The 27,509-nt window shown below is 40.9% G+C and overlaps 2 protein-coding genes and 1 long non-coding RNA gene across 4 annotated transcripts; 2 read left to right on the forward strand and 1 right to left on the reverse strand.

Annotated features, from left to right (window-relative positions):
* TSG101 (tumor susceptibility 101) lies at nt 1-19,773 on the forward strand. 2 transcript variants are annotated; one of them, XM_068194029.1, is made up of 10 exons: nt 1-167; nt 4,112-4,196; nt 6,603-6,668; nt 7,255-7,418; nt 8,754-8,880; nt 11,073-11,139; nt 12,754-12,848; nt 17,474-17,676; nt 18,608-18,847; nt 19,437-19,773. In XM_068194029.1, exons 1-10 carry the CDS (start codon nt 126-128, stop codon nt 19,524-19,526), a joined length of 1,179 nt encoding a protein of 392 aa, XP_068050130.1. In that variant the 5' UTR covers nt 1-125; the 3' UTR covers nt 19,527-19,773. The 2 variants fall into 2 exon arrangements, with proteins under 2 accessions (XP_068050130.1, XP_068050131.1); XM_068194030.1 differs by having other exon boundaries at nt 12,757-12,848.
* Nucleotides 19,774-20,197: 424 nt separating this feature from the next.
* On the reverse strand, nt 20,198-25,581 carry LOC137476040 (L-lactate dehydrogenase A chain). Its single transcript, XM_068194031.1, has 7 exons — nt 25,429-25,581; nt 24,548-24,665; nt 23,647-23,820; nt 22,680-22,853; nt 21,755-21,872; nt 21,203-21,326; nt 20,198-21,023 (listed from the first exon to the last, which is right to left on the reverse strand). The coding sequence occupies exons 1-7, from the start codon at nt 25,549-25,551 to the stop codon at nt 20,859-20,861; spliced, it is 996 nt and encodes a 331-aa protein (XP_068050132.1). The 5' UTR covers nt 25,552-25,581; the 3' UTR covers nt 20,198-20,858.
* LOC137476041 (uncharacterized) lies at nt 24,558-25,560 on the forward strand. Its single transcript, XR_011000208.1, has 2 exons — nt 24,558-24,687; nt 25,386-25,560. It is a non-coding gene; the product is annotated as an uncharacterized lncRNA (long non-coding RNA).
* Nucleotides 25,582-27,509: the final 1,928 nt, after the last annotated feature.

Here is a 27,509-nt window from a genome sequence, read left to right on the forward strand (position 1 = left end):
CGTGACGCGCGGCAGCGGCGCCGCCGCCGGAAGCGGGCGCGCGGCGCTTCCTGTGTTTATGTAGGGCCGGGCCGGCGGCGCCGGGACCAGCGGGGCACCGACAGCGGCAGCGAGGGGCGGCCGCCATGGCGGTGTCCGAGAGCCAGCTCAAGAAGATGCTCAGCAAGGTACGGGCGCGGCCCGGCCAGCGGGCGGGCGGCAGCGGGGCCCAGCGCCGGGAGGCTCCGGGGAGTTGGGTCGGGAAGGCAGGAACGGCGCAGCGAGGCTGAGACGGTCGTGCCCAGCTGCGGGGCTGGGCTGGGACAGCGCCAGCGCCAGCGCCGGCGGGCACGCTGCGCCTGAGCTCCCCGGCTGCAGGAGAGGGAAGGCGAGCTCAGCATCGCTGACCGGGGCGGGTTTGGTTATCGCCCCTGTGCGAGGGAACGGGAAAATCTCATGGAAGGCAGATCAGCCACTGAATCGTGCGGTGCCACTCCTCACTGAAAACTGGGCTTTGTCCAGCAGCTTGGAATGAAAACCCCTAATGCTGGCACTTAGGGGGAGTTACGGGTTTGTTGGGGGGTTTTAGGAATTCCTTTTGGCAGCATTTAATCATATGTGTAGCGTTTTGAAATGAAGTGCAATAGTTGAGAATCCGATCAAAACCAAAGGCACGTTCACCTGCATAGAGTCATAAGCAGAATTTTTTATCAGCCTGAAAATGAGTGTTGAATACCTAGTCACTGTCAGCAAATGAGAGCATGCATGTATTTGTATACACCTGTCTTTGCTAATTTAATGACTGCGATGCCATAGAAGAAATAGAATTTAAGATAGTTCAATGTCCTTGTTCCCCCAAACGTGTTTATTTTATACCCCCATTTGACTTTCAGTAGGTGATGAAAAATGAAGATGCTATTTCATTATATTTATTTTTCAAAAATACTTACACTTTCTGTTCTAGAGAGGGAAGTGTAGTGATATTTTGCATATTGAATAGTTCCGTGTATGAGATAGCAAAAGCTTGATCCTCGTTTAGGGAACCTAAGTACTTAATTTGACTTCAGGTATTTACCTGCTGTCAGATCTTGAAAAGCTTCATCTTTTTGTGATCTGTTTCCTGGTATGTAAAATTAGGGGAATGCATTTGCAATCTGAGAATGGAGGAGGAAAAATGAGTCTAAGAAATTAAGAATTCAAATTAATCAGTTTTAGTTACCTTTGTAGAAATCACTAGGATCTTATATTTTCCAAAGAGATTTTGACATTTATTGGAAATCAATCTACGTGCTGAAATTAACATTTAATTTTGCATGTGGCGGTAGCTGGAATCACACAACTGTCTCTCTACTAAGTAATCATCACTCAGTGTAAAGACAGTTTGTAAGAATATTTTTTTTCTTTGTTTTAATAGGGATATGAAGATGCTTGCTTGATGTTCAGGTGTTGTGCCTAATGTTTGCAAGCGCCCCCGATAACCAAATTAGAGGTTTATCAGCCCCATCATGTACCAGATTCACAGAGTGCCTGCTGAGCAGACAGGCATTGTTTTATCAGTTCTTGACTCAACTGACTTGAGAGTCTTGTGCCAGAAGTGGAAGTAAAGCCTGACTCTGCTTGCTTCTTTACTGTGGGGATGGTGAGGCGCTGGCACAGGTTGCCCAGAGAAGCTGTGGATGCCCCATCCCTGACGGTGTTCAAGGCCAGGCTGGATGGGGATCTGAGCAACCTGGGATGGTGGAAGGTGTCCCTGCCTTGGGCTTGGGACAAGATGATCTTTGAGGTCACTTCCAACCCAAACCATTCTGTGGTCCTTGTGCCTTTTTGGAGCTTCTGTTAGCAGAATCCTACTCTCTTAATAGTGATTATGCCAATATTTTTGAGGCTCTGTCCTGGATCATAAGGTTTGTTCCTATGAGAAGGCCCTGCCTTTTAAAAGTAGCTGGTGATCAGTGTCATTTGTCCTGTAGTGACACATGCAGTGGTGTGGGTATGTGCTGCCATTCTGGCGGGTGTACATGAAAATTCCTCCATGTCCTCTCAATGGCTGTTCCTGCTTCTGCCAGGTGTTGGGGAGGGAGGGAGGAATGTATTCAAATGTTAGCAAAGTTGTCTCTCTGTCAAGCCCTGCTGCACACTCCCAGTCCTACACCAATTTTACAAAGGAGGCTGAGATGCTTTGCTGCAGTCCCACCAAAACAGCATCCAGGGGCTGATTGACCTCTGCTGGTGCTTCCCAGTGCACACAGGAATCCCTGCTGGAGGGGTTGCTTTCTGTCCCACAGACCAGCATTTTGCAGACAGACCACGTGGCTGTTTTGTCCTTGGTCATTTGAGGAAGAGCAGTCACAGCATCACCCGATGCCTCAGCGTCCACCAAGAGTCTTCTTGGTGCTTCCCTGCTAGCTCCGACACAGCGGCTGCTGGGGCCGCCCTTCCGTGCTCAGGAGTGCGCAAGAGCGGCTAAGGCTTGCGAGCCCTTTCCTCGGAAAGCTCTGTCGGCGATGGTGAGGGACCCGAACCGGGAGGAGACAATCCAGGCTGTATAAATCCAAGGTTTTGGTAGCTCCAGGCAGCTCCTGGCCTCGGGATGCAATGCTGAAAAGACCCCCGAGGAGACCAGAGCAGCCCCTTTTCTTAGGGGGTGGAAACGGGAGGGGTTTGGCTATCCGCCAAGCGCGGATAGAGGGGAGTGGGACATGAAGTAATTGACGAGCAGGACAATATATCGGGGAGCTGAGGAGGGGGGACCCCTGGCCCTTGGCCAATCACTCAGCACCCTTTGTGGAAGCTTCTAGAGAGAGGGGCTGGAGAGTCAAGTGACAGACAAGGTGCCAGGGAGGGGATATGGGGATTGACAAGGAAATTTCTAGGGATTTGGGAGGAGTGGGGATGGGATTGACATTTAGGGAAGGGGAGACAACTTGGGATGAAACCATAAATGAGGGAAAAACAGGGACAAACCAAATAACACAATACAACAACCCGAGGTGCTGGTGCTTCCTCTAGGCTGAGGTGGCATTGTGGGAAGTGGCGTGTTGGGTTCATCTCTGCTGAGTAAATCCAAGATGTCATGCCCAGGAGGAGCATCCTTGTCAGTCTCCGGAGGTGATGGGAAGAAGAGTTAATTTCTAAGTTTCACAACTCATGAGTGTTTGTCAGGGCCAAGGTGACCTTTAGCTGTGGCACCACAGTTTGCTCTTGGATCATGTCTGAATTAATTTGTTCAGATGTTGTTAACATTTGCGTGCTTTGGATATTGGACATTTTATTGTGCTGGGCCCTTTGTCTTCCTACCATGGTTCAGTGAAAGGTTGCTGGCTGTGTTCCTTATGACATCTGAAGATTGCAGTTTTTTTTAATTGTATTAGAATGAAAAAATGTCAAGGGACCACATTGCTGGCTTTTCTTTTTAATAGTAATTATCAGGAGAAATGACAACAAGGCTAAAGGGCTGCAGTGTGTGGTGAACCAGCTCTCTGTTGCCCAGGAGACTCTTTGCTGTCTGTGGGTTATGGCTCTGAGACTGGTGAATTCTGTAGTGTATCTGAATTCACAGGGCATCTGTGCTGTTACTCCCTGCTCCTGATAAAAGGACAGGGGTAAAACTAGTATTATTGCTGGTAATATTCTGCCTTGATAAGTCTGCTTTCTAGCTGACAAAATACACATAAATGCTAATCAATGATTGATAAATATGGTGTTGCTTTGAAAAGTGCTATGAAATAGATCTGTGTGGTCCATATCCTAGACAGCTGTTTATCAGGAATGTTCAGAACATCACTGTATTTGTTTGGAGGTGACTTTTTTTTTAAGATTCATTCATATTTCTCAGATACACTTGGTGGTGGTAGCACATGAAAGAAAATGTGATAGCTCTTTCCCAAATCAATTGATGCTTACACCCTTGTTAAGACTTAACATCTCGTTAAAGTTCGATAAGTTATATAGGCAGTGGTCATTTAAGTAATATGGACAAATCAATTATTATTCCAAAATAAGAGTGGAGAGGAGTGTCCATGTATAGATGTAAACTCTCATAAATGCTGCTATTGTGTAAAATAAAAAACTTGAATTAAATTATACTAAAAATTTAGCTTCTGAAGTAATTTCTTTCTCTTTTGTTTTCCAGTATAAGTATAGAGACCTAACCATACAGGAGACAACCAGTGTTATTACTCAGTACAAGGACCTCAAACCTGTCATGGATTCATATGGTTAGTCTGTGCATGAGAAAGTATTTGTTGGTGAATTATTGATGTGTTAGATGTCTTTGGTAGTTTTTGTGGGGGGAGAAAGAAGATTAACACTAGAAAACATAACTTGAGTTTCTCTTTTTTGTCTCTGACATCAACATTTCCTTAGAAACACAGACTCAGTAATATAGTACGGTTAGAAAATAACTAATGTGCCAAGAAGTGTCACGTTTTTCACAGCTTAACTTTCAGTTAATCACTCACTGATGTCATCAGTTGGTGTCCTGAGATTGCTGGTATCTTACAAATTCAGCTTTGCTGCCATATAGAGACGTTTCTAAAATTCTGTGTAGGAAGAACTGTAAATCAATGAAGAAATGCTTCATTTAAAACCATTGTGGTAGTCCTTAAGAGTATGAAGAAAACAGAGTCAACCATACAGAAAATTGGCATGAGGGTTTTGTAATGTAAATTGTTGATGATAATCACTGTTTGTTAGCCGTTTTAAAGTCTCTAAGTTAATTTAAATTTGAGTGTGGTAAAGGAAGATGATACCTAGGGTTTCACAGCATACAGTGAGCCAGCTAGCTGCTGAGGTCAGCCTTCTTATGGTCACCTTTTTAACTGTTACGTGCGGGACTCCTCTGTGATCTAATTTATATTACTAATACATAATCAAAAATTTTTAAGTTGTGTATCTGGATTGAGAAATATTAAGAAGGGACATGGACAGGTCAAAGATGAGTTAGTTTTAACTGGAGTAGCTGCAAGCCAGCAGCTGTCACAGAAATAAAAAATTCATGCAGTGACTGGAGAAACAAAACAGGAGTGAAAGGACTGTGGCTGGAATAGCTGCCCAAGTTTGCATAAGGTGGTGATCACAATTCCAGATATCCTTGAGCTGTAGCCATTTGTGTTCCCTAATGCTCTTTAAGCTGCCTGGAAGAGGCTAAGCACAGAATCACTTACAGATAATCTATATTATTTGTAGCAGTGGCATCAGCTGCAAGAAACTGATTACATGTGGGAAATGGATTTGTAGAGAATTGTTGTGTACTTCCCTGTATGTGACAAACAATGAACAAAGCCATCAAAAAAGTTTTTTCTATTCAAGAGAGAGGGGGAAATACGGGAAATGGATGTGTAGAGAATTCTCAAAGCCTGACAGAAGGCTCACATAGTGTGCATCTGTATGCAAACTTTGAGATAAGAAATGCTGACTTAGAAATGCCATGGAATATGACAGACATTGTTGAGAGAGAAATGGAAGTAGAAACAAGTTTCAAAGGATGGCCTTGCAAATAAGACTAGATACTTTGGAGAAATAAAACTATGAACGATGCATTGTAATAGGACCCACGAGGGGTAATTTTAGATGATTGGCTTTAAGACATTTACAGCATGGCGTAGCAAAAGCTGATAGGCCAAGAAATGCTTATAGTGTATTGCAATTAGAAAATACCTTCTAATTGTGATGGCGTAAATTATAACATCTGTGTTGTCTCAACCTTCTCATGAGACTAAAGATGCAATAAAAGTTTTTTAAATGCCTCTCAGTTGCCCCATCTCTAAGTCAGAGAAGAGCATAATCCGACAATTACGTTACTGATGAGACAGTTTTCAAGTTCATATTAATAATGAAATGCATACCCCCATTGACATCCCAACATGTTCTACCTGCCTTTACAGAACATCAGCACCACAATAATTGTGCACAGTAACCTACATTTGAATTATGGCTAGAAACCTGCATGAAGAATTAAAAACATAAAAGCTTTCTCAACAGAAGCTGATTTCATTCAGCCAAGAATAATGTATTGGATTAAAAGTATGAGGAAACTAAATACAGCAACTCAGTAAATTTAGGTCAGAGTTCTTGTGCAGTTTGTGACTAATATTTGTCAGAGTCAAGCACTCTTTCTTCCTCTTCAGTATGTTACTGTTTGGTGAAATTATATTTATTGATTTTGTAATAAATGCCCGTGACCCAGGAATTTTCAGTATTCTTGCTGATGTGTTTTTTTGAATAAAGCATAAGGAATTATTTTATAAACCTCAGGTGACAGGTTTTTTTTTTTAATCAAGTTTGAGTTCAGATTATCTTCTCAGCAGTTGGCATTACTTGCAGTTTGCAAGGTTCCATCATTTGACTTGGTCACTGAATGAGGAAACAGTTTTGTTTGTAGAGAAGGTAGTTTGACAATGATTAATCATTCATTTCTCAGAAGTGTGTTATTCATAAGGAGTTACCTGACTGTGGACAGTCATCTACTAATCCATAAATGTGCAAGAGTTGAACCTTTCAGGCTGAGTTTATATGTGTGTAACTTGTGAAAGCTTATGCCAATAAATAGATGGGGAATAACCTGAACCGAGATTAACATAACCAATATATTTGTTTTTAAAATATTGTTTGTTCTCTTTCAGTTTTTAATGATGGTTCATCTAGGGAGTTGATGAGCCTCAGTGGAACCATTCCTGTGCCTTACAGAGGTATGCATGTATTATAATTATCATCATCCCCATTATTTTCCCAAATTGCATGGAAAATTTGCATTTGTCCTGATTCAACTTCACGACTTCAGTGATCACTCTTTTCTTGAAATCCTTTTCTTATCCAAAGTAAAATACTTTAAAGAAATTGTTCCCTATTTTTGCTGCAGGATAAAATTTGAATGCTGAGCATTGCTTCTTCAGTCATTTACAGCTTTGCAACATCTTTTTTCTTTCAGCATTGCACATTTTTTCAGGCTTGTCAGTTGAATGAGGCTTGCACACCATTTATTGCTGCAGCTAACAATAATTCAAGTCTTATAATGTTGCATTATAGAACAAGCGAGACTGAGTATTAGTGGTGAACAATGATTCTAAATCAAACTTCGTAAATTGTTCTGAAAAATGTTGAGTTTGTAACCATAGTGTTGCCTATCCATTCAATATTATTAGTAGATTTTGGCTTTGGCTTCTAACTTTGTACAGTTGAGTTTACTGGGTTTAGGAGTTTTTTATGAATCTGAATACAGGAGGACAATTGAAGAATTTAAATAACTTCTAAAATCTTTCAAAATATCTTTTCTAGGTAACACATACAATATCCCAATTTGCTTGTGGCTGCTGGACACATACCCTTTCAACCCTCCAATTTGTTTTGTTAAACCCACTAGCTCTATGACAATAAAAACTGGGAAGCATGTTGATGCAAATGGAAAGATATACCTTCCCTACCTGCATGAGTGGAAATATGTAAGTATAGGAAGCTTGAAGTTCTCAAACTGCTCATTCTGCATTCCTCGAGAAAGTTGTATCATTTTTAATAAAAATCACAGTCTTTATTAGAGTCCTTAAACCGTTTTTAAAAAGAAAATCAACTGTTTTCTGGAATGTCTTAAAAGTTCAGGATGTTGCATTCTGTGTTCCTGTTATTTAATGTAATTAATTGTATTGTCAGTTATAACTTCTCTGATTAAACAGTGCAGCACAAGGTGTCCTCTCCCCTGGCAAGAGAGTGATGTGAAGATTTGTGAGATAAGAGTATTTACAGAAGGGAAATTATAAATTTACTTAAAACATCTTTGTGACTAAAATGGACTTTTACAAGCACTTGGACTTGTTTAAGCAGACATTCCTGGAGCCTCATGTATATGGATATATTTGCTTTACCAATAAATAGAGGATTGAGTAGTGCAGGCCTCACAGAAGTTTTGGCCAAAACATGGACTTCTAAAGAAGCTAAACTGTGTTGACAAGATGAGAAAAATGATACAAGATGCATGGTTCTGTAGAATGTGATTAACAGGAATGCATTTATTAAGGCTGGGTGGTAGGTCAGTACTTGCATAGTAGTATTGGAAAAAGACTGCCCAGGTCAGGTCTTGCACAAAGCAGGAGAATCATCTAAGGTACAGCTGATACAGAATTCTTTCCGTTTGAGAGGTTGGTAAAAATAAATAAGTGGCTTATAGAGCTAAGTAAACTCTGAATTGGGGTGTTTAATCTGGTGCTGCATTCATGATGCTTGTTCTTATTTTGGCAAAATGAAATCATGCCTATATTAAGTAGTTCTAAGCAGAGGCCTGGTTTAACTGTATTTAAAGAAGGTTTGTGCCACTCCTTAGTGGGTTAGAATATTTTTTTCTGTTGAGACATTCTGAATCAGAGCAAAAGCTGTGATGTATGAAATTGAAATGTCTAAAAACTTGAGGATCTGTATCTTTTTCATGTTGGGTGGTGGATTTAATTTTTAAAAATATTATTATAATTCATCATTGGACATTTATACCCAGTCGTTTATTGTCCTGCAGTTGATATGGAACCATGTATTACCCAGTTTATTCTGGCTGTGTTTTGCTATATGGTTTTGAGTACAAGCTGACTGGGTTTGGTATGTGTAATAGAATCCAGAAAGGAAGTTAATTATGCACATATGTATACACATGAGAGATACACATTTTAAGAACATTTAAACCCACAAATAAAAGGAATGCTTTTGAGAGTTGATGGAATGTCATCCTATTGTTGCTACAGTCAGTTAAACTCTGTTAGCAAAATGAACAACTTGTGATTTTCTTTCCCTCCCAGCCCCAGTCAGACTTGTTGGAGCTGATCCAGGTCATGATTGTTGTGTTTGGAGAGGAGCCTCCAGTGTTTTCTCGGCCTACTGCTTCCTCCAGCTACCCCCCATACCAGGCAACAGGCCCACCAACCAGTGAGTGCTCATCACTTCTGATTTCTGCAAATAATCATCTTAACATTGCAAAGGGATTGTTGCCCTGCACAGTTTGCCCCCAAATAGTGCATTTTACTTTTTATATTGCTGGCTAATGAATTCACCTGGCCTGTGAATTTACTTCACTTTACCTTGTTGGACTCAATGATCTTAAAGGTCTTTTCCAACTAAAAAGGTTCTGTGAATCTAAGAATTCATGTGGGGTTTTGGGTTTTAGAGGGGAAAATTCAAGTTTGTATTATAATACACAGCAAAACCCAGACAAAACCAGAACACAAACACCCTCAGAACAACCAGTGTCCTGTCAACATTCCAAGATAGACTTACAAAGAGATTATTCAAATAGCTTTGTATCTCAATTTTTTTCATTCTAATAATACAAGCCTATCTTGTAAGTATCCTGCAACCATTGATTCCATGAGCACAAGCATGCCTATAGCTTGTGTTTCCTATGCCCACACTCCTGTTTGTGCGGTTTAGTTTTCTTCTTTTTTTCAAATTGCTGACTGAATATTAAAAAAAAAAAAAAACTGCCTTGTGATTGTTTTAGTCTTTGTTCTCTGTTAAATTGGTGTTGTGACTTGGTACCCATTCTTATTTTCTTGCAAAAATCCTCAAGACTTTTAAAATTACTTATTTATTTAAACTTCTGGAGGCATCTTATAGGTGGGGGAAAAAGAAGTGGGAAACAGAAAATCCTAGAAATTCTTCCAGGAGCAGACTCTGTATTGGATGGGAAAAAGCCAAAAAACCAGTAGCATAGACCTTCTCAAGTCAGAGGCTGGGGTGGTAGGGAAGGGGGAGCAGTTTAGCTGGAGATTGTTTATTTAATAATGCTATAACAGTTTCACATGAATTTAATGGTACAGTAGCTGTATTTGGGGTTATTGATTTTTGCCAGATTTTTAAGGCTGTGTCCATTTTCTATTGCAATATGGCTTTTACTCCATCACAGTGTTACATTTGAAAAGCTGAATGCTATTCATTGCCATTTCCAGCAGAACCCATTTTTAGCAAGGTTTTAGGTTCTGAACCCGTGAGGAAATGGGTAGCAAACATAAATGGGATGGGACCATTAGGAATAATTGACTAAAGGCAGGCGTTTGGGACTTTTCAGCTTGTGTGTGACTAGCCTGCTTGTGAGAGCACCAGAGGATTGGATTGTCCTGATCTTCCAGGAACAGTGGGGGTCAGTCTCAGTGTAGTTTTAGCAGAGGCTGTGACTTGTGCCTTGAGGACAAGCCTGCAATGAACCATATTTGATTGCTCTTTTAGTCACTCAGAGCTGAAGTGCTTTGAATTACTATTTTGAATTGAATTGAGCTGAAGTACTATGAATTACTTCATAGAATTACAAGTCATTCTAGTGAAAATGTTTCAGGGTTTTGAAATTATTAATAGCTACTTAGTTTTACTAGTGTAATCAGACTTTCCTTATTTTACAGACGTTTAGGGTTTGGGTTTTTCCAAATTATAGATACATTGTTTAAGAAGAAATCAAGTCCTTTGGCAAAAGTTTTAATCATTTAAAAGCACTGAAGAGTGGAAATAGCTCCACTCTTAATAGCTCTTTAAAAAAAAAAGTTATTTGATTAAGTATTCCTAAAATTGCTAGAAATGTGGGATAAGTATGCCCAAAACATAATTTTGTCAGCTTCTCAAGAAAAATCTTAAACTTGCTAAGACTATTTAGACATTTATATGTGCTGATAACAAATTTTTAAATACAGCTTCTAAATAGCAGAAATTACTCAATAAGGACATGGTTGGATCATTAAACAGCTAGTCAACTACTCTGAAGGTACTCAAATTGTGCACTTGTTATTTAGTGAATAGACATCATTGGCTAGAAAGGTTAAATTCTTTTCTCAGCTATTACATAAAAAATGGAGACAGCTCTTCAGGTAGGTCATCTTTAATACCATGTTGTGGGGCTTTTTTCTGAGTACCCTTGCTGCAGATTATTTTTTTTTCCTTAGTATACCTATTTGCTGTGTGTTTTTAAATCAATACCTATTTTTATCCATGCGGTAATTAGTTTAAAGTAGTGATTAAGAAAAAAAAAATCAATATAACAATACAGTTATTTTTATGTGTGAGGAACAACTTCTTTATATTGAGGGTTTTAACTTCTGAAATGTAAATATATACAACTTTATTGTTTTATTTAGGTTCCTATGTGCCAGGAATTCCAGGTGGAATATCTCCCTATCCAACATCAAGCACTCCAAACCCAAGGTAAGTGCCTCTTTAAACTATCATCATTTTCCTGATGGAGAATTTCACTGAATAGTGTCTAATCATAATTGTATTTTCTTATGGTGCATTTGTTGTATAATTATTCATGTTAGCAGGGTTTGTTAAAAGTGAGGGCTGAATTCTTGTCAGTAGCCAAAACTGGAGGAAGGTCTAGCTTGCTTAGTTGCTTGAAATAAAATATATATGGGTGTGATAAATAGATTTCGAAGTTACCTAACTCCAAGCTGTTACCTATCTTCACTCATATATTTTTATATATTTATATTTTACATGACATAGAAAGAAATGTACCCCTGAAAGCCAAGATTTTATTAGCATCTCAAAAATTGAACACAACTTTGCTGGGTTAATACAAACCTTGACTCCAGTGTAAATATGGACTCAGAGCACTCTAAGGGAATTTGAAGAACTCAAGGTTACTTCAAAAGCTTATTATTAATATTAACCAGGAATATTTTCTATATAATAGTTAGGACTAAAGCATTTCCAGAGGACTTGTAGAGCTGTCTTAGTAAATAGTGAGATGTTGACTACTGCCTCCTAGTGTGTATTTATATTTTTTACATCATAATTAATTGTTTTTATTATTAATATCCTTATGTCCTGATTTTGTGGTAGAGGCATATGAGATTTTGGTGTAATATGGTGCATTTTTATTTTTAAAAGACATTTAAAATGTAAAAACCTCTGAGGATTGGGGGGGTGGGGGGAAGTGTTATGTTTTAAGAGGATAAAAGTTAGAATTTTTTAAAGTTCTTACAGCATGGGTTTTTTTTCCTAAATATGTTTGTTTAATGCACTCTTAAAGTTTGTACTGAAGTAATAGAATAACTGTTTTTAAAACATATAAATTATTAATTAATAGGAAGGTTTTAAGAACTATTAAGTTTGCAGTTGCCTGAAGAGAGACAGAACATGCTTATTTTATATTTTGCAGGGGTTTTTGGACACTTTGTTTAATTATTACTGTAGTTAATACTCTGCTGCATGCAGGTGTTTCTCAGTCAAGTACTGACCAATTTGTGTCCTTGTTTTAGTTGATAGCAAATGTATTTTAGAAAGGTGTTTTAGACTGTTACATGTCATCTCATAATTGTTTCAGTGAGCAAATGAATACTTTTGCTTTTTTTATCCATCAGAGCAGGACTGAGAATTTCTGGGGGAGTAGGTTTCACCTTGCAAGCATATTTTGCACAGCATTTTTAGGTTTGCGTAAGGCAGTTCACCAGTCATCTTTTTAACTGTTCTCATAATAAAAATTATTAATTTGAAATTGTTGTGTGGGAGTTTGTAGCTAGAATAATTTCTTTTGGATACTTGTGGGATTTCATATAGCAAAACTGAGGTATGCAGGAGAATTTATTATCCAAATGTTGACCAGGCAATAACTAGATAGGGTTTCAGATAAAATGGTATCTTAAATAATACCAGAAATACCAGTTGTGAAAGTTGTTCATGTGAACAGGAAAAAGGCCTGCAATTTAAAATTTTATTATGCAAATGACTGTTTAACATGGTGGCAATAAAGATAATCTAGGTGGATGATATTTTACTAATAGTTGCATAACATTAGCATATCTTTCTTTGTCAAAGCAGCTTCCCAAACTATCCTTACCCAGGTGGTGTTCCCTTTCCAGCAACCACTAGTGTGCAGTACTACCCTTCTCAGCCTCCTGTCACCACTGTTGGTGAGTACCTTGGAAAGGGTTTCTCTGAAGTAAAGCTTCTCTCTATAACTGATATGTAAAGAAATAAAATGGAAAAAAGAACATGTCGTTCTTGCTTTGAACTTCTAAAGTATTGATCTTTAATTAAAATTTTTTCAAAGGCAGAAAAGAAATACATTTTATTCAGCTTAATTCAGGAATTCAGTGAATTCCTGGGTTTATGCAATACATCGTGTGTGCTTTGTGGATATTTTGAAGAGCAGTGAATGTAACTACATGGGGTTTTCCTCACCCTTTAACTGTAAGTGACTTTTGATTGTCTGCATTGCTCTGTTCATGGTTTTGAAAAATACCTTTGTCATCATTTAAACATCTAATGGACTCTATTTATACTTTCTTTCCTCCCAAAATAGTAGCTTTCTAAAGTAGCAATTTGGAATGAGCTTCATTTTTAGTGAGTTTCTTCTCCAGCCTCTTCCCTGTTGCTTCTTATTGATCTCTACTTGTCACTTCCTCCTTTGTTCCCATCAGCATTTAGGGTGTTGACCTGTGTCTTTTCCCAGTCTGCTGCTCTGTGGCCCTTGCTTTCCACCTTGCCCCTCACTTCCAGTGTATGTGTAGAAGAATGGGAGCCAGTGATAGATGTCACCTAGTTAAGTGGGAAGCTGGTGCAGTAACTTTCCAGCTGGCTGATAGTCCTTTTGGCACAGTTATATGGTGAGGGTGTAGATTCTGTTGTGATGTTCACATTAGCAATTCATTATAGACTCTTAAGCCCCATAATTTAGAAGTGCATCCATAGGTTCTTCATCTAATGTGTGAACTCAGTTATTTGTGGAATGGCCTGGGTTAGAGTCATAGAATGTCTTTTCTTTCCAGAACTGTGTGTATTTTGTGATTTTTCTTCACATACATGGGGACAAGGCAAGGGAAGAGAGATGCTTCTACTTTACTCTTACTAAAATATCTGAGGAGTTCTGTTACTACAGAATTTGAAAGCAGCCGTAAGTTGTATGTTGTGTTTTTCTTGTGCCTGATCCTGTCCATTGTGTCCAAGTTCTTTCAGCCTTTCCAATTGAGAAAGCATTTTCTGAAAGTTCTTGGCTGCTTCAGTGGCCCTCCACTCTGAGGTGATGTGCGCCTGCCATGCACAGTGCAAGGAAGCTGCTGTCCCACTCAAGTATCTCAAATAGTGCTTGGTGTTGTGGGGCTACACTTGTGTCCTGGAGAATTAATGATTCCACTGGTTCTCCTATAGGGAGCTGATAACCTTTCTAGGCAAACTTGGCTTTCTGCAGTGTCTTTCTCAAACAGTTTTGCCTTTAAGTAGCAGAATGTTAATTTAAAATAGAAATATATTCTATTTAATTTCTTTCCCTCATTTTCATCCCATTGAAGATGAATAGAGGTGCAGTATCTGCCAAAGATAGAAGACTGTTGCAGTCCTGAGTTAGATCATCTGTGATTCCATGTTGTAATGTAATGCCAGGTTTCATAGTGACAATTTACCATTACACTGACTCGTTTGCTGCAGCTAGGTAAAAGCCCTACATCTGGTTTACATGGCTTATCTCTTGTGCCAGATGAAATGCAAACACATCTCTTTGATCATCCACTACGCTTAAAATATTGTGAGGTGGTTTTGTTGTTTGTTTTATTGGGCGTTTTTTGCAGTCCAGTATTGTTTTTTCCTTTGAACTGAAAATGTTTCTTTCCTGTACAGTTTTTGTTTGGCTGTGGTTTATTGTGGTAGTTTATTTAGGAGCATATCATTTGTTACAGCTTCAGAGTTTTGTGTGGGTGATGGTGGTATGTTTCCTATAGTGAACCTAGTTTGAATTGGATGAAAGTGTTCATGCAAAGTAGCTCAAGTTTTTCACAATCACTGGTTTTTCAAATAGTCCTTTAGACTTTGACTTTCTGTTCAGTCATCTGCCATCAATTAATTTTCTGATGCAGTTACTGGTTTGATGATTCTGTAAGGTCACTTCTGAAACCAGACTCTGCCTAGTAAAGGTTAAAGGTTTCAGAGTTCTGTTGATTTAATGACCATGTGCCATGAAATCTTCCCCAAGCTGGGCTAATTATGGAAGTGACAGAAGATTCTATGGGTTCATGCTCTGTAAGAAGATACATTGATTGAGCTGTATTAAAATGATGCTTTTTATGTTCAAAGACCTCTACCCTACCTGGTGGCATTTCTGTGTGAACTTTCATTGTGTTAGGCATATTGTGATTTTATATTTTTTGCCTCTGTCCTACTTTACTCTTAAAGTGAGCCTTGCATAAAAACTCCCAGAGTGAGGGATGCCAGGGGAAAAGAAAGTGTTAGTTTTACTGGTTCTGGTTGATTCTGACTTTGTGTTAGAGTATAATTCATTATGTAAAGCAAACAGTAACTAAAATCATGCTAATGCTGTTTTTGAAGGGAAATCAGGCCTTTTTGATTGGGAACAATTGTCTGCCTTAATTAGGAAGTCCTATACAGTGAATAAGCTTTGTCTTACATAGTTTGACTGACTTGGTTTAAGTTTTGCTTCTCAGTGTAGAAAGTGCTCTTGTTCTTTTCTCGTTTTCATGAGAAGCAGCAATGATGGATTCCTGGGTTTAGATATATGGTGCTATTTGACAACTTCTTTTGCTGGCTCTAAAAGTTAACCAAATTAAATTATCTTGTTGACTGTCAATAGGGTGAATTTTTTAGGCCAAAACTGTAAATCAGATAAAGCGTTGGGACATTCATATTTTCTTAAGGCTGTCTTTGCACCAGTTGTTTAATAATTCAGTCTCTTAATTTTTCAGTGGTAATTTGCTTATATTTTTTTCAAAGTACACATATTCTGGTGCAACTTATATGTATGCAAAGTGCCCGCATTAGGAATGATCAAAATTTATGTTTTCTGTGTTTTAGAAGGCTTTGATGGATTAGTAAGCATGATGTACATCTTCCTGTAGTTCCTGTCCTTCATTTGCATAGCTTTATTTTTCCACCCATGTGGCTTGGTGTAGGTTTTATGGACAGAAACAGAGTAAAAAACATAGGGAAGAGATACAATTTTATGCAGTCTTATTTGATAGAAGAAGTGAAAAAAAAAAGTATTAAATTATACAAGATTCACGTGAGCAGTGATGAGTATTTTTTCATTTTGTTGTTTTTTGAAATCTAGGGCACTTGAAAATGTGATGTGCATAATGCTGTAACAGCTTCAGGGTTTTGATAGCTGTGTCTCTGGATAAAAAGATACTCTGGTAAAAATTCTTCTTGCTTATTTTCTTTGCAGTTATAGAACTTCAAATCTCTCTGTGTTTCATTCATAGCAGTTGTGAAGTTTAGGCACAAAAGCTGCTGTAATTCTTGCTATGTTGTTACAGTCCAGTTGAAATTTCACTGATCTACAAGGTGGGAAGCACCTGGGGAAACTGTGACCCTCTCGTTATTCCCACAGAATAATTGAAGTGGTTTGTGGTAAATATCACCAGTAGCCACTTCACATTTGCTAGAGCACTGTGAGTTTCCTAGTCTGGAGACATATTGCACTTCTTGTGACAGACACAAAGTAGTTGCCTTTCCATTTAAATACATCTGTCTGTGTTTGTGACAGATTCCTGAAATTGTACTTTAAAGTCTGATTTGCCAGAGCATTTTTGGGTCTGCTGCCCCTTCTGCTCACTTGCCCATAGGGATGTACTGTTCTTGAGCCTGGAGGAAGTGATCCTTGAATAATCACCTGCTCTCTCGGACCCCTCTTCCCTCTATGCTAAATTCCCATGGAATTCTTCCAAGAAGTCTGTGAAGAGGCCTAAGTTAGCTCTCATGAAGTCCAGAGTTGCAATCTTATTCAATGCCCTGCTTCCTACCTATGGGATGCAGAACTCCATGATCTCACGGTCACTGTAGCCAAGGCTGTTCCAACCTTCACGTGTCCAACCAGGCATTCCTTGTTAGTTCTACAGGGTCCAGCAGCACATCCTTCCTCTTTGGCTGCATCTGTATCAGAAAGTTATTGTCAGTGCTTTCCAGGAGTCTCCTGGATTGATTGTTCCTGGCTGTATTGTCCCTCCAGCAGGTGTCAGGGTGGTTCCCCGTGAGAACTTGGGCTGCATACACTTCCTGGGAGTATCCCCACTTGAGCTGCATGGGTAGTCTATATAACTCTCCCTTTGTCTTTCCTAATTCAAAAATTTCCTTACCAGGCTAGGCAATTAAAAAAAAAAAAAAAAAAAAAAACCTGAACTAATACCTCTAGTAGGTCAGTTCATTGTGTTGAGCCAGCTGTTACATTCATTGTGGTTGAATACATCAGCCATTAACTCTTGTTCTTCTTTAAAAGGTCTTGGACTAGTAACATTTATGGACTTCAGAGGAAATGGCCACCTCATTTTTAAAATAAGACTGTGGATATGGGAATAGTGAAGTGAATGAATGGATGCATACTCTTAAATTTACTTGTGTCCATCCTAATGTATGCTATCTCACTGTGATCTCTTTGCTGCTTCTGGAAATTATTATGGAGAGCAGCTTATTTTCGTGTCTCACACTGCTGAAGTACATAGAGCAGCTTGGCCACTGGCTATTCCAGCTGGCTTTATACTGCAGCCAGTGCAGCCCAGCATTAATCGTAAGCTTCTGAAACGTCCTTGTGCAGGACCCAGCAGAGATGGCACCATCAGCGAGGACACCATCCGCGCTTCCCTCATCTCGGCCGTCAGTGACAAGCTGAGGTGGCGGATGAAGGAGGAGATGGATCGTGCACAGGCCGAGCTCAACGCCTTGAAACGCACAGAAGAGGACCTGAAGAAAGGGCACCAGAAACTGGAAGAGATGGTGACTCGCCTGGACCAGGAAGTGGTAAGCTGAGAGGAGCCACTGCTCCCCCCCTGCGCATTCCTAATGGGATTAATTAATCATTAAGCATGATAGAAAAAACAAAGCTTTCAGTGCACTGTGCTTTCCCTCTTTTGCAGCTAGGGGCTCGTGCTCAGACTGAAGCAAGTCGGAAATAGCAGTGACTGTGAGATGCAGTGTCCTGCATGTGTCTTACAAATGTCATTGCTCAGTAGTACAGGAACAGTGTTCCTTTTCCCCATTCTTCCTGTGAAAGATGTTAGTGGTGTGAGATTATTTCGTATTTGCATCTCAGTTTTTTGATAATAATGTGTAACAGCAGTACCGGAGAACTTTTCAGCGTCTTAGTGCAGAGAACAATGATTTTGGTCTCAGCCTCCTTGTATAACTTTTCCTTTCCCAGAAGTCTCTCCTACTCACAGTAAGCTCAGAAATTCCTGCAGTTTTTTATTAAGGCATATTCTGCTTAGTCCATCTGCTCCTTGCACTGCTGCCTGGGAGAAAGATTATGGGATTGATAAACAGTTTCTGAAACCAGCTCAGTGTTCAGATGTGGTTTAAAAAATTAATAGAAGTTATTAATTGGACTAGAGAACTGTGGAATACTGTATTCTAAAGAAAATAATTACTTTGGCTTTCCTTCTACTATCTTTAGCTAGTTTAAATGGTTATTTTTCCTAATGTGGCAACTCAGAAATACTTGGAGTGTTGGCATGCCTTCTCTACATTAATAAATGGGTATTGGATTTACATGATCTAAAGCAGATGTTACTTTTTTAAAAGTATCTGAAATCTACAGATTGATAGCTCTTTCTTCTGTAAAAATCATAGTAAAGATAAGCAAAGAAGTACAGAATGAACTGGTATGTCTAAAAATCTTTCATCTAGACAATTGTATCACAAGATGATAGATAAATATCTTAATTGTTTTCAGGCTGAAGTTGACAAGAACATCGAACTTCTCAAGAAGAAGGATGAGGAGCTCAGTTCTGCCTTAGAGAAAATGGAAAGTCAGTCAGAAAATAATGATATAGATGAAGTTATAATTCCTACAGCACCACTTTACAAGCAGATCTTGAACCTATATGCAGAGGAAAATGCAATTGAAGACACCATTTTCTACCTTGGGGAAGCACTGAGACGTGGAGTGATAGATTTAGATGTCTTTTTAAAGGTAGGTTTCTTGGGATGTTTTTAAGATGTGCATTTTAAATGTGTTTGCTTTGGACTCTTTGGTCAGCTTACTAATGTTCATTATCTCTTCACAGAAGAGGATCCTGTAGGAACAGGAATATTTATACGTTCATGTATAAGTTTTAGAAAATTATATCAGAATTTAAAGACCAATTTTAAAAGCACTATAGATACAAAGTCATATTGTTTCCTTCTTGTGTAGACCTTGCTAGTTCTGTTTGTCTGTTGTTAGAAGAACATTCTCTGCCCCATGGGAAGTGCATTAGTCTGATTTCACCTTATGGAGTCCATATTATTACTTTGATAAGAATTGTGTGGAGTTGATAATTATTATTATTAGTTAATGAATTAGTTAATAATTAAAAATCCCAACAACCAGACTCTAGTGATTGCATTTGATAGCCATCTGCCAGTCATTTTAAGCCAAGAAAATGACATTTAGTAGAATAATGAATTTAGTGTTTCCAAAAAACTGACATCCCATTTGGGTCTCGGAATACATTTGTATGGCAGCATTAAGTTTTTATCAGAACTTTATGGATAGCCAGCTGTTGCTTTTCTTTCTGCAGCATGTACGTCTCCTGTCTCGCAAGCAGTTCCAGCTGAGGGCATTGATGCAGAAAGCAAGGAAGACTGCCGGACTCAGTGATCTCTACTGAATTCTCAGACTAGCTGGGAAGTTAAGATTTCCTTGTGAAGCAGCCATTCTCTTGATCTTTCTCTTAATTAGTAGGTGCCCAGAGTAAGTTATTACATCATCCAAGTGTAAGATATTTTGAATCAATAATATATTTTCTTTTTGGTAAAGACTAGCTTTTATTAATGCACTTTCTATCTCCTGTAATCTTTGTGCTGGTGGACTTAACGCTGAATAAAACTTGTTGCATATTTTCTTCCTCTACAGAACTGTGTATGATATGCTTTGTTTTCAGATATGCAGTGTCAGGCTTAACCATGCTTTCACCGTACTTGTGAGATTTGGAAGATGTTTTGCCAAACTGGAAAAAAATCACATTTATTATGATCAGCAAAAACTGAAAACTCAAAAGGTTCTTGGTCTCAGCACCATAACCAGCGTAGCTTAAGACTGAGCCTTTGTCTTAAGGCTTTTCATGTTACTGCTGGCTCTGAAGAAGTTGGAGAGTATTTTAAAAACCTGGGTGAGATTTCCATAAGTATGTAACTGCCTGAAGCCTCCAGCACAGCTGTACACATAACATGATTACACAGGTGGTGCTCGAGTTAGTGTGAATTGAAAAATAGAATTGTGGGTGGAAGTAGAACTGCATGTGGAGACAAAGCCCTATTAAGAAAAACAAGGAGACACAAATAACAGTTTGTGGTTTATTTGGTGTTGTAGTTGGTACTACAGTTGGACAGTCACTGTCTTGTTGCACATAGAAACCTTAACATTTTTAAACATGCTCTGGAGACAGAACTTACAACTAGACTGATATAGTACACAAAAATAAGGTTCTCTAAGAAAAAAATACCCACAAAAATTCCAAAGCAGTGTTAGGAAAATACACTTGGACCTGTCAACAGTGAAATATTTAAGCGATTCAGCTGGCAGAGAAGGTTGGTCAATTGGCTTGACAATCCTTAACTTCAAGAAATGTCTTTGGTTTCACATTGTGTAGCAGTTACTTACTCCTTATTCCTTTGAACCAACATGAAACAGGATAAGGAAAAGGCAAAGGGTTTTTTAGGCAGTGCTGCTTTGAATGCTGGATTTCTGTCATACCACTTCACTGAACAAGACTGACTAGGTAATCTAGCTCCGGCTAAGAACATGGGTGTCTGTGAACAGGGAAAACCCTAGATTAGTTTCCTAATGCTACCCTCAGGAAACTACATTGTTCAGATTTGAGCTTTTTGTGTGTTCTAGTTGAGATAATACATTGAAAGATTTGACTTACTTGGAAAGTGCAACGTAAGACAAACCACTAAACCCGTTAAACTGCTAAGACCCAAAAACTGCTTGGGCAGGTTTAAAACTGTAGTTCCTTCTGGATTGCCCACAGTGTGTCTGCACTCTTCCTTAATTTGTCCTCTTCCTCAGGTTTTAGGATCATCTTTACTACATCAGTGATGCCATTACTGCCCAGTACACAAGGAACACTTAGGAAGACATCTTCTTTTATTCCATGCAAGCCCTAAAAAGTACATAAGGATTGTTAGGCTGGAATTTATGTATGTCTGTATATTTTATAGAATATCCTATCAGGAAACCAAATTTAATTGAAATTAAACTAGAAAGCAATCACTGTTTTTCAGAATTCCGGAGATACTTAATTCTCAGCAAGACAAAATTTAGGAAAAAGGGGCTGCTTACCTTAACAATGGTAGAGATGGGGTGCACTCTTCTCAAATTCTTCATAATACTTTCAGCTAGGTCTCCCACAGAAAGGCCAATAGCCCAGGACGTGTACCCCTTCAGTTTGATCACCTCATAGGCACTGCAGAGACACAGACACTCATTAAAGAACAAGTACCATCAACTGAAATGCTTTAAGTTTGTCAGAAAGGCTTTCGGAGGTCTCCAGATCAATTTGGAGGCATCAGAAGCTTGACTGATTTTCTGACAGGACCAAAATGAACTCAGCAGTGAATAATTCTATTTACATTTTACACTAGTCTGCACAATTATACTGGAAGCCTAGAAGTTTAAGCTCTTACTTAATTTAAAGTTTACTAATCGTGAAAATTTAACTGCCAAATCTACATTGCTCCTTAAAATATTTTTTCATGTTCCATTTTGTTTGCATTCTGACATTTGGGGCTACTGAGGTATTCTAGATCTGGGTACTGCAGAACAGAGATTTTTTCAGCTCTTCACGATTTGTTTTTTTGTTGAAATTTATAAAAAAGCCAAGCCAGTATTTACCTGTCCACAACCTGCTTATGGACCTCCTTCCAGTGTTCCTTGTCTCCATCAGTACCCAAGTCTGGATGAAGAGCCTTCAGAGAGACACCAGCAACGTTCACTCCACTCCAGACAGGCACTGAGAGTTGCACATAGATTAATTATCTCACAATACTCAGTCCTCCAATTAACAATTAACATGAGATCTAGCTGGGTTAATCTGCAACACAGCATTATGATTTACCTATGATCTTAAATATGGTTTGACTGTTAAGGCCAACCTAAATTGCGGGCTGAGAACCTAGGAGCACATCAACACTTATACGTGGTGTCACAAAGTTGGAATACACCTTTGTTAATGTGAAATACCTGGGCAACATGAACTAAAATTACAGTCACTGCATTTTGCAAAGTTTTCCCAAAATAAAAATTAATTCTAAGTGCATTCTGGTGGGTGTCAGGAAGCAGATAGTACTGCTCTGGTGCTGCCTGGAAAAGTACAGGTTAAATAAGGAAAAAGTGCTTTCTCCTGTCCTCCAGACTTGCCTCTGCAATTCCTGTATACTGTGAGTAAGAGATGCCAGAAATGGCAGCTGAGTGACTGCCAGCAGGTTTGGTGCAGATCTCCGAGAGGCCCTTGCAGAGAACTTTATCCTCCTGCTGCTTCAGTTTGGGTTTTTTTGGGAGCTACGTGAACAATCTAGCCTAGAAATGTTTAGCCAGCTCAGGTTACAGTAGTGACCTTTTCCAAGCACAGTCATTCAGGTCAAATATAGATCATCTAGGGTTACTCTGTGCAGCAAATGACTTAAATCAGAAATTGCATTCTTAAGGTGCTGCAGTGTGAAGATTTTGCAGCAATGTTTTGCTGTAGCTTTTTAAGGTGCTCCTGGCAGACAAAGCATCAGGGAGTGCTGTGTAACAGCCAGCCCGATTTCGCCCTTACCACTGGAATCTCCGTGCTCTCCAACGATCCATCCGTGGCAGCTCAGGGGGTGGATGCCCAGCCTTTCTCCCATGAGGTGGCGGAAACGGGCAGAGTCCAGATTGCAGCCACTACCAATAACACGGTTTTTGGGGAAGCCACTGATCTTCCAAGCCACATAGGTCAAAATATCCACTGTGAGGAGAACAGGGGCATAACAAGTGCCACTCATGAGCAGACTGATAATGAGGATAGTACCTTATGTTCATCAGTAAGCATTTTACCTGCATGCTGGTTGCATGGGACAGAGCACAAAGCAGTGCCCATGGCCAGGCACTGCAGTGGGCTAACATAAGGACTGTTTAATGTAACAATGACTCTTTTGAACAGTCTCTCAGCTCTGCCTTCATGCTATGCATGCAATTATCAGTGATCCTAGTGTGCTCAAGGTCACTCAGTCTGAAAACCAAAGTTTATTTCTCAGAAGACCAAACTGCTGAGCCTGGAGAGGGAAGATGGCATTTTTTTGCTATACAGATATCATAGAATGGTTTGGGTTGAAAGGAGCTTTAAAGATCATTTCACTCCAACCCACTGCCATGGGCAGGGACACTTTCCACTAGACCAGATAGCTCAAAGCTCCATCCAACCTGGCCGTGACCACTTCCAGGAATGGGGCATCCAGAAATTCCCTGGGCCACCTGCTCGTGTCTCATCACCTTCATAATAAAGAATTTCTTCCTTATAGCTAACCTACATCTACCTCTTCCAGTTAAAGCAGTTACCCCATGTCCTATCACTACATGCCCTTGTAAAATGTGCCACCTCTGTTTTAGGCCCCTTTAGAGAGTGGAAGGTTCTCCAAGGTCTCCCTGAAGCCTTCTCTTCCCCAGCACAAATATTTTCTAAAAGCCTGTGCACTAATGCCACCTTTCTGAAGAAACACTATTCTCTAAGCCAAATCCTCTTATGGCAACACAAGACAAACCTGGGTTTGAGACAATAAGCAGCTTGCAGTCAGGACTGTATTTAACGACGTTGGGAATGATGAATTTGAAGATATTCACGTTGCGCTGGACCAAGTTAAGGCGGCTCTCTCCTTCTTGCTGCCGGGCACCAGCAGTGACAATGACCAGCTTGGAGTGTGCAGTCACACTGTAATCTGCAGACAAAAGGCTGTGTCAAACATGACCTCTTCCAGCACATGGTTCAGAACAGGAGTTCTCACTTCCTTTCTGTACTGGGATCTCAAATTCTCAAGCTTGAGGGTGTAGCAATTCCCTGGTTATTATTACCCTAGACTTTGCCTCTATAAAAAATGGCATTTCATTGTATGACTGTGGCTCCTGCCACAACTCTGTAACCACATTGAGACATGTTGATATTTTAACACGCAGCTGCAGGCAGTGATACTCCTTGCTTCTCAGCCACCAATGGGACTGGGGATAGCTGTTGGGATAGCATTCAGGGTAGGTGCTGGGTAGAAGAGGAGGAAGGCTCCGCCCTCATAACCTACTACCTGTAGGAACTGTAATTAAAGTATGAGCGGGTTAAGCCTTTGCCCTACTCAAGGCTGCCACTAAAAGTTATCAGAATTAAGCAGTAATGAGTTCAGGGGTTAGTTGGTCATGAAATAAAGTTCTCTAAGGTGCACAAGTACTTAAGAAATCCATCTTTCTGTACTGAGTAGTGAACCCTGGAAAAAAATTCCTAGCTGGACTGGCCATAAGAAGGTTATCTTTTAAAATGTCAGCTGAATACTATATCCATGAGCTTTCCCCCCAACAGTTAGGGTGACAGCCTAAGTGCTAGACTTGGCTGTCCAGTGTGAGACCTGAAGTAGCTACCTCCATTTAGAAACAACGAGCACATGAGAGCCAGCTACATGCCTTTGCCAGAGACAATCTTTGGAGTTTTAAGGAAGAGGCTGCCATGCTGGAGATCCAGCATCTCTCCTCTGAGCTTGTCTTCCACGACATCAACAAGGGCAAGTTCATCGGCCAAGTCCTACAAGAGACCAAGAGCAATGGTGAGTTTGCTGCCTCTTTCAGCAAAGCCCCCAGTTTTCAAACCGTGAAGTTACAATTATTTTAAAAGCTACGTAAACAATTCTGCTCATCTCTAACACTTCACTTCTTCCCACCAGAGTTCTTCAATTAGTCCCCTGGGATATCCACTTCCTTGAGTTCACTTTACGCTTTTCATAACCACATTGTGCATGAAACAGTAGTACAATTAAGCAGGACAATCACAATAATTTAATAGCAATTCATATGCAACCTATTTGACAGTCAAGAAAAGCAAGCCTAATGTTAACCGCAGCATTTTCAGTATGGTAACTGAAGGCAGAAGACAAGTCATTCAGAGTGTCAAGGACCAATTTTTCCAGATCACACTGCAAAGAATTATTCCATTTGTCTGCTCAAGACAAAACAAATCCTCAGTTCTCAATCTTTTTGTATATTTAGAGTGTTAAGGAAATTCCTACTTAGTAGGGAGTCTGCAAGTCCAACAAAGGTAAATGCAGCTCTTGAAATGGTACATTTTAATGGTACATTCCATAAGGGACATTCTGTCTGATCCTGAGGCAAACTTCATCTACAAGAACTGTAGCTATTTGTTCTCTGTCAATAGCTTGAAGACTGTTGCTTCATTTCAGGCCCAAAAAAGGATTGTATAACCAGAAGTTCATCTAATAAGGGCAACTATTTTTTGCCCCTCCTTTAGGTCTCAGGTTCTTCTGCTGCTTCCTCCCAGGCCTGACACTTACCTTCATGAGGATGCTGATGGCACAGGCCATTCCCACTGCACCCACGCCAACCACACTGATCTTATTTTCGGCATGGCTCTCCTGTTTGTGGACAGTGTGGATGAGCTGATCCTTGAGAGACATGGTGCACTGCTGAAAGGAAACAAACAGATCGTTTCTCCAAGCTTTGGAGCTTTTACTGATGCCAGAATATTTGTTTCCAGCAAGATAGACTTTATTCCAGGATGATAAGAAAATGGATACAAAACACATTAATAAAATGTCTGGCAATACTGTCTGTGCACCACAAAATGATTGCAAAACTGACTTGCTGATGACAGTCCTCTGTTCAAGCTCACCCTAGCTTTGCCTCAAATGCAGCCTGAGAGCCATTGATTATTTTACATGGCTGGTGGCACTCCAGCAGCAGCAGCAGAATGTTCTAAATGGCCATCCATATTACATTTAGGTACAGGAAGCCATTTTAGTACTTCTAAGCACAGCACAGTCTGGCAATCTATGTTCTCTCACCCTGAAAAACTGGTATTCTGTGTCCTGAAGCCTTTCCAGAACTGAAGCTGTGCAACACTTAGGCGAGCCCTATTTTAGCACAGCATGAGCCTCCACGTCAACTTCAAGAATTTGTTTTGAAGTGAAACTGCAGATTTGAATGAAGATGGCTGGAGTCTGGTGCTACCATCTCTCCCACCCTCACATTTTAGCTGCAGCTGCACAGCATCCTGGTTAGCTGGGTTCTCACAGCCAAGGGGGTGATGAAATGGTACAAAGATGACAAAGGATTGTGCACTCATCCCCGTCTCCTCGTGGAAGCCACCAGCACCACGCTTTCCCAGGAAATGGTGCTGCACTGGGAGCAGCCCGAAGAGCCCAGGGCAGGAGCGACTGCACAGACGGATGCAAGTACAGACACCACGCGTCTCTAGCGCTGAACAGGCAGCGACTCGTTCAGAGCACGAGAAGCCACTCAGAGCAGCAGGTAAGGACTGCAAATTTTGGGGCTGAGGGGAGGGCCAGGAAGCCAGCAGTGCCCATATTTAGGAAAAATCAACCAAGCTACGTCAGTCTTCCTGTGCAGAAGCCTCCTGAAGCGTGGCCATGCAGCGCAGTCTCCACGGGCCAAGTCCTCCCTTTGCACTATAAGCGCTTTAAGGCTGATCAGAGCCACCCACTCAAGCACGTCTGTCACACTTAAAAAAAATTCCTTTTAAGAGTGCCATACCCCTTTAAAGAAACAAGTTAGGGAAGTGGTAGGTGGTCCACTAATGCTGTATTTGAAACGCAGCCCTAAGCCCATCCTCAAGTCTCTTTGCAGGATAACTCCCTGGGACCACACGCACCGATTACGGGAATCAAGTTAATCCACGGAGGCTCAAGGGCATGGAGGGAGGGGACGATGGTTGTGAGTGGAAATCAGGCCGGCTGGAGCCGAGCCCGGGGCTGTGCCCGATCCCACCACGGCCGGGGGGGCTCAGCGGAGCAGGCGGCGTGCGGCGGACTTTGTCCATTTGCCGCCGCCGGCTCCCCCGCGTCCCCCCGGAGGTTTGCGGGACCAGCACCGCCTGCGGGACCAGCACCGCCTGCGGGACCAGCACCGCCTGCAGTCCCCCTTTTCGCACTCCCCCTGTTCCCGCACCCATCCCCGCCCGGCACGGCGATCGCACCTACCGAGCGTCCTCACCCAGGCGCGGCTGCGACGGCGGGGCGGGGGAAGCGGCGGCCGCCGCCTTAAATACGGCCCGGGCGGCTGACGTGAGGCGGGCGGGCTGCGGCCGTGGGGACGTGCCCGCCGACACGTCGGGGTGGCGAGAGGCAGAGGCAGGAGGGGGAAGGAGCAGCGGCAAGGAGATGGAGCCGAGCAGCGCAGCGGAGGGTGGAGGGAGGGGAGCTGGGGCGGGGCTGAGGAGCTCAGCTATGCACGCCCTCAGGGCTGGTCTGAGCGGTGTCGTGCGCGGAGATTTCACTCTCTCGGTTGTTAGCCGGGGTGAGTGAGAGCAAACTCTCCAGCTCTGCAGAGTTTGTGGGGAATTCAAGGCATTCCCGCCTTTGTTTCCCGGCCGGGCAGTGCCGGCCAGCCCTGTGCT

Source organism: Anomalospiza imberbis, chromosome 6 (genome assembly GCF_031753505.1).
Source record: "Anomalospiza imberbis isolate Cuckoo-Finch-1a 21T00152 chromosome 6, ASM3175350v1, whole genome shotgun sequence".
NCBI classification, from domain to species: Eukaryota; Metazoa; Chordata; class Aves; order Passeriformes; family Viduidae; genus Anomalospiza; species Anomalospiza imberbis.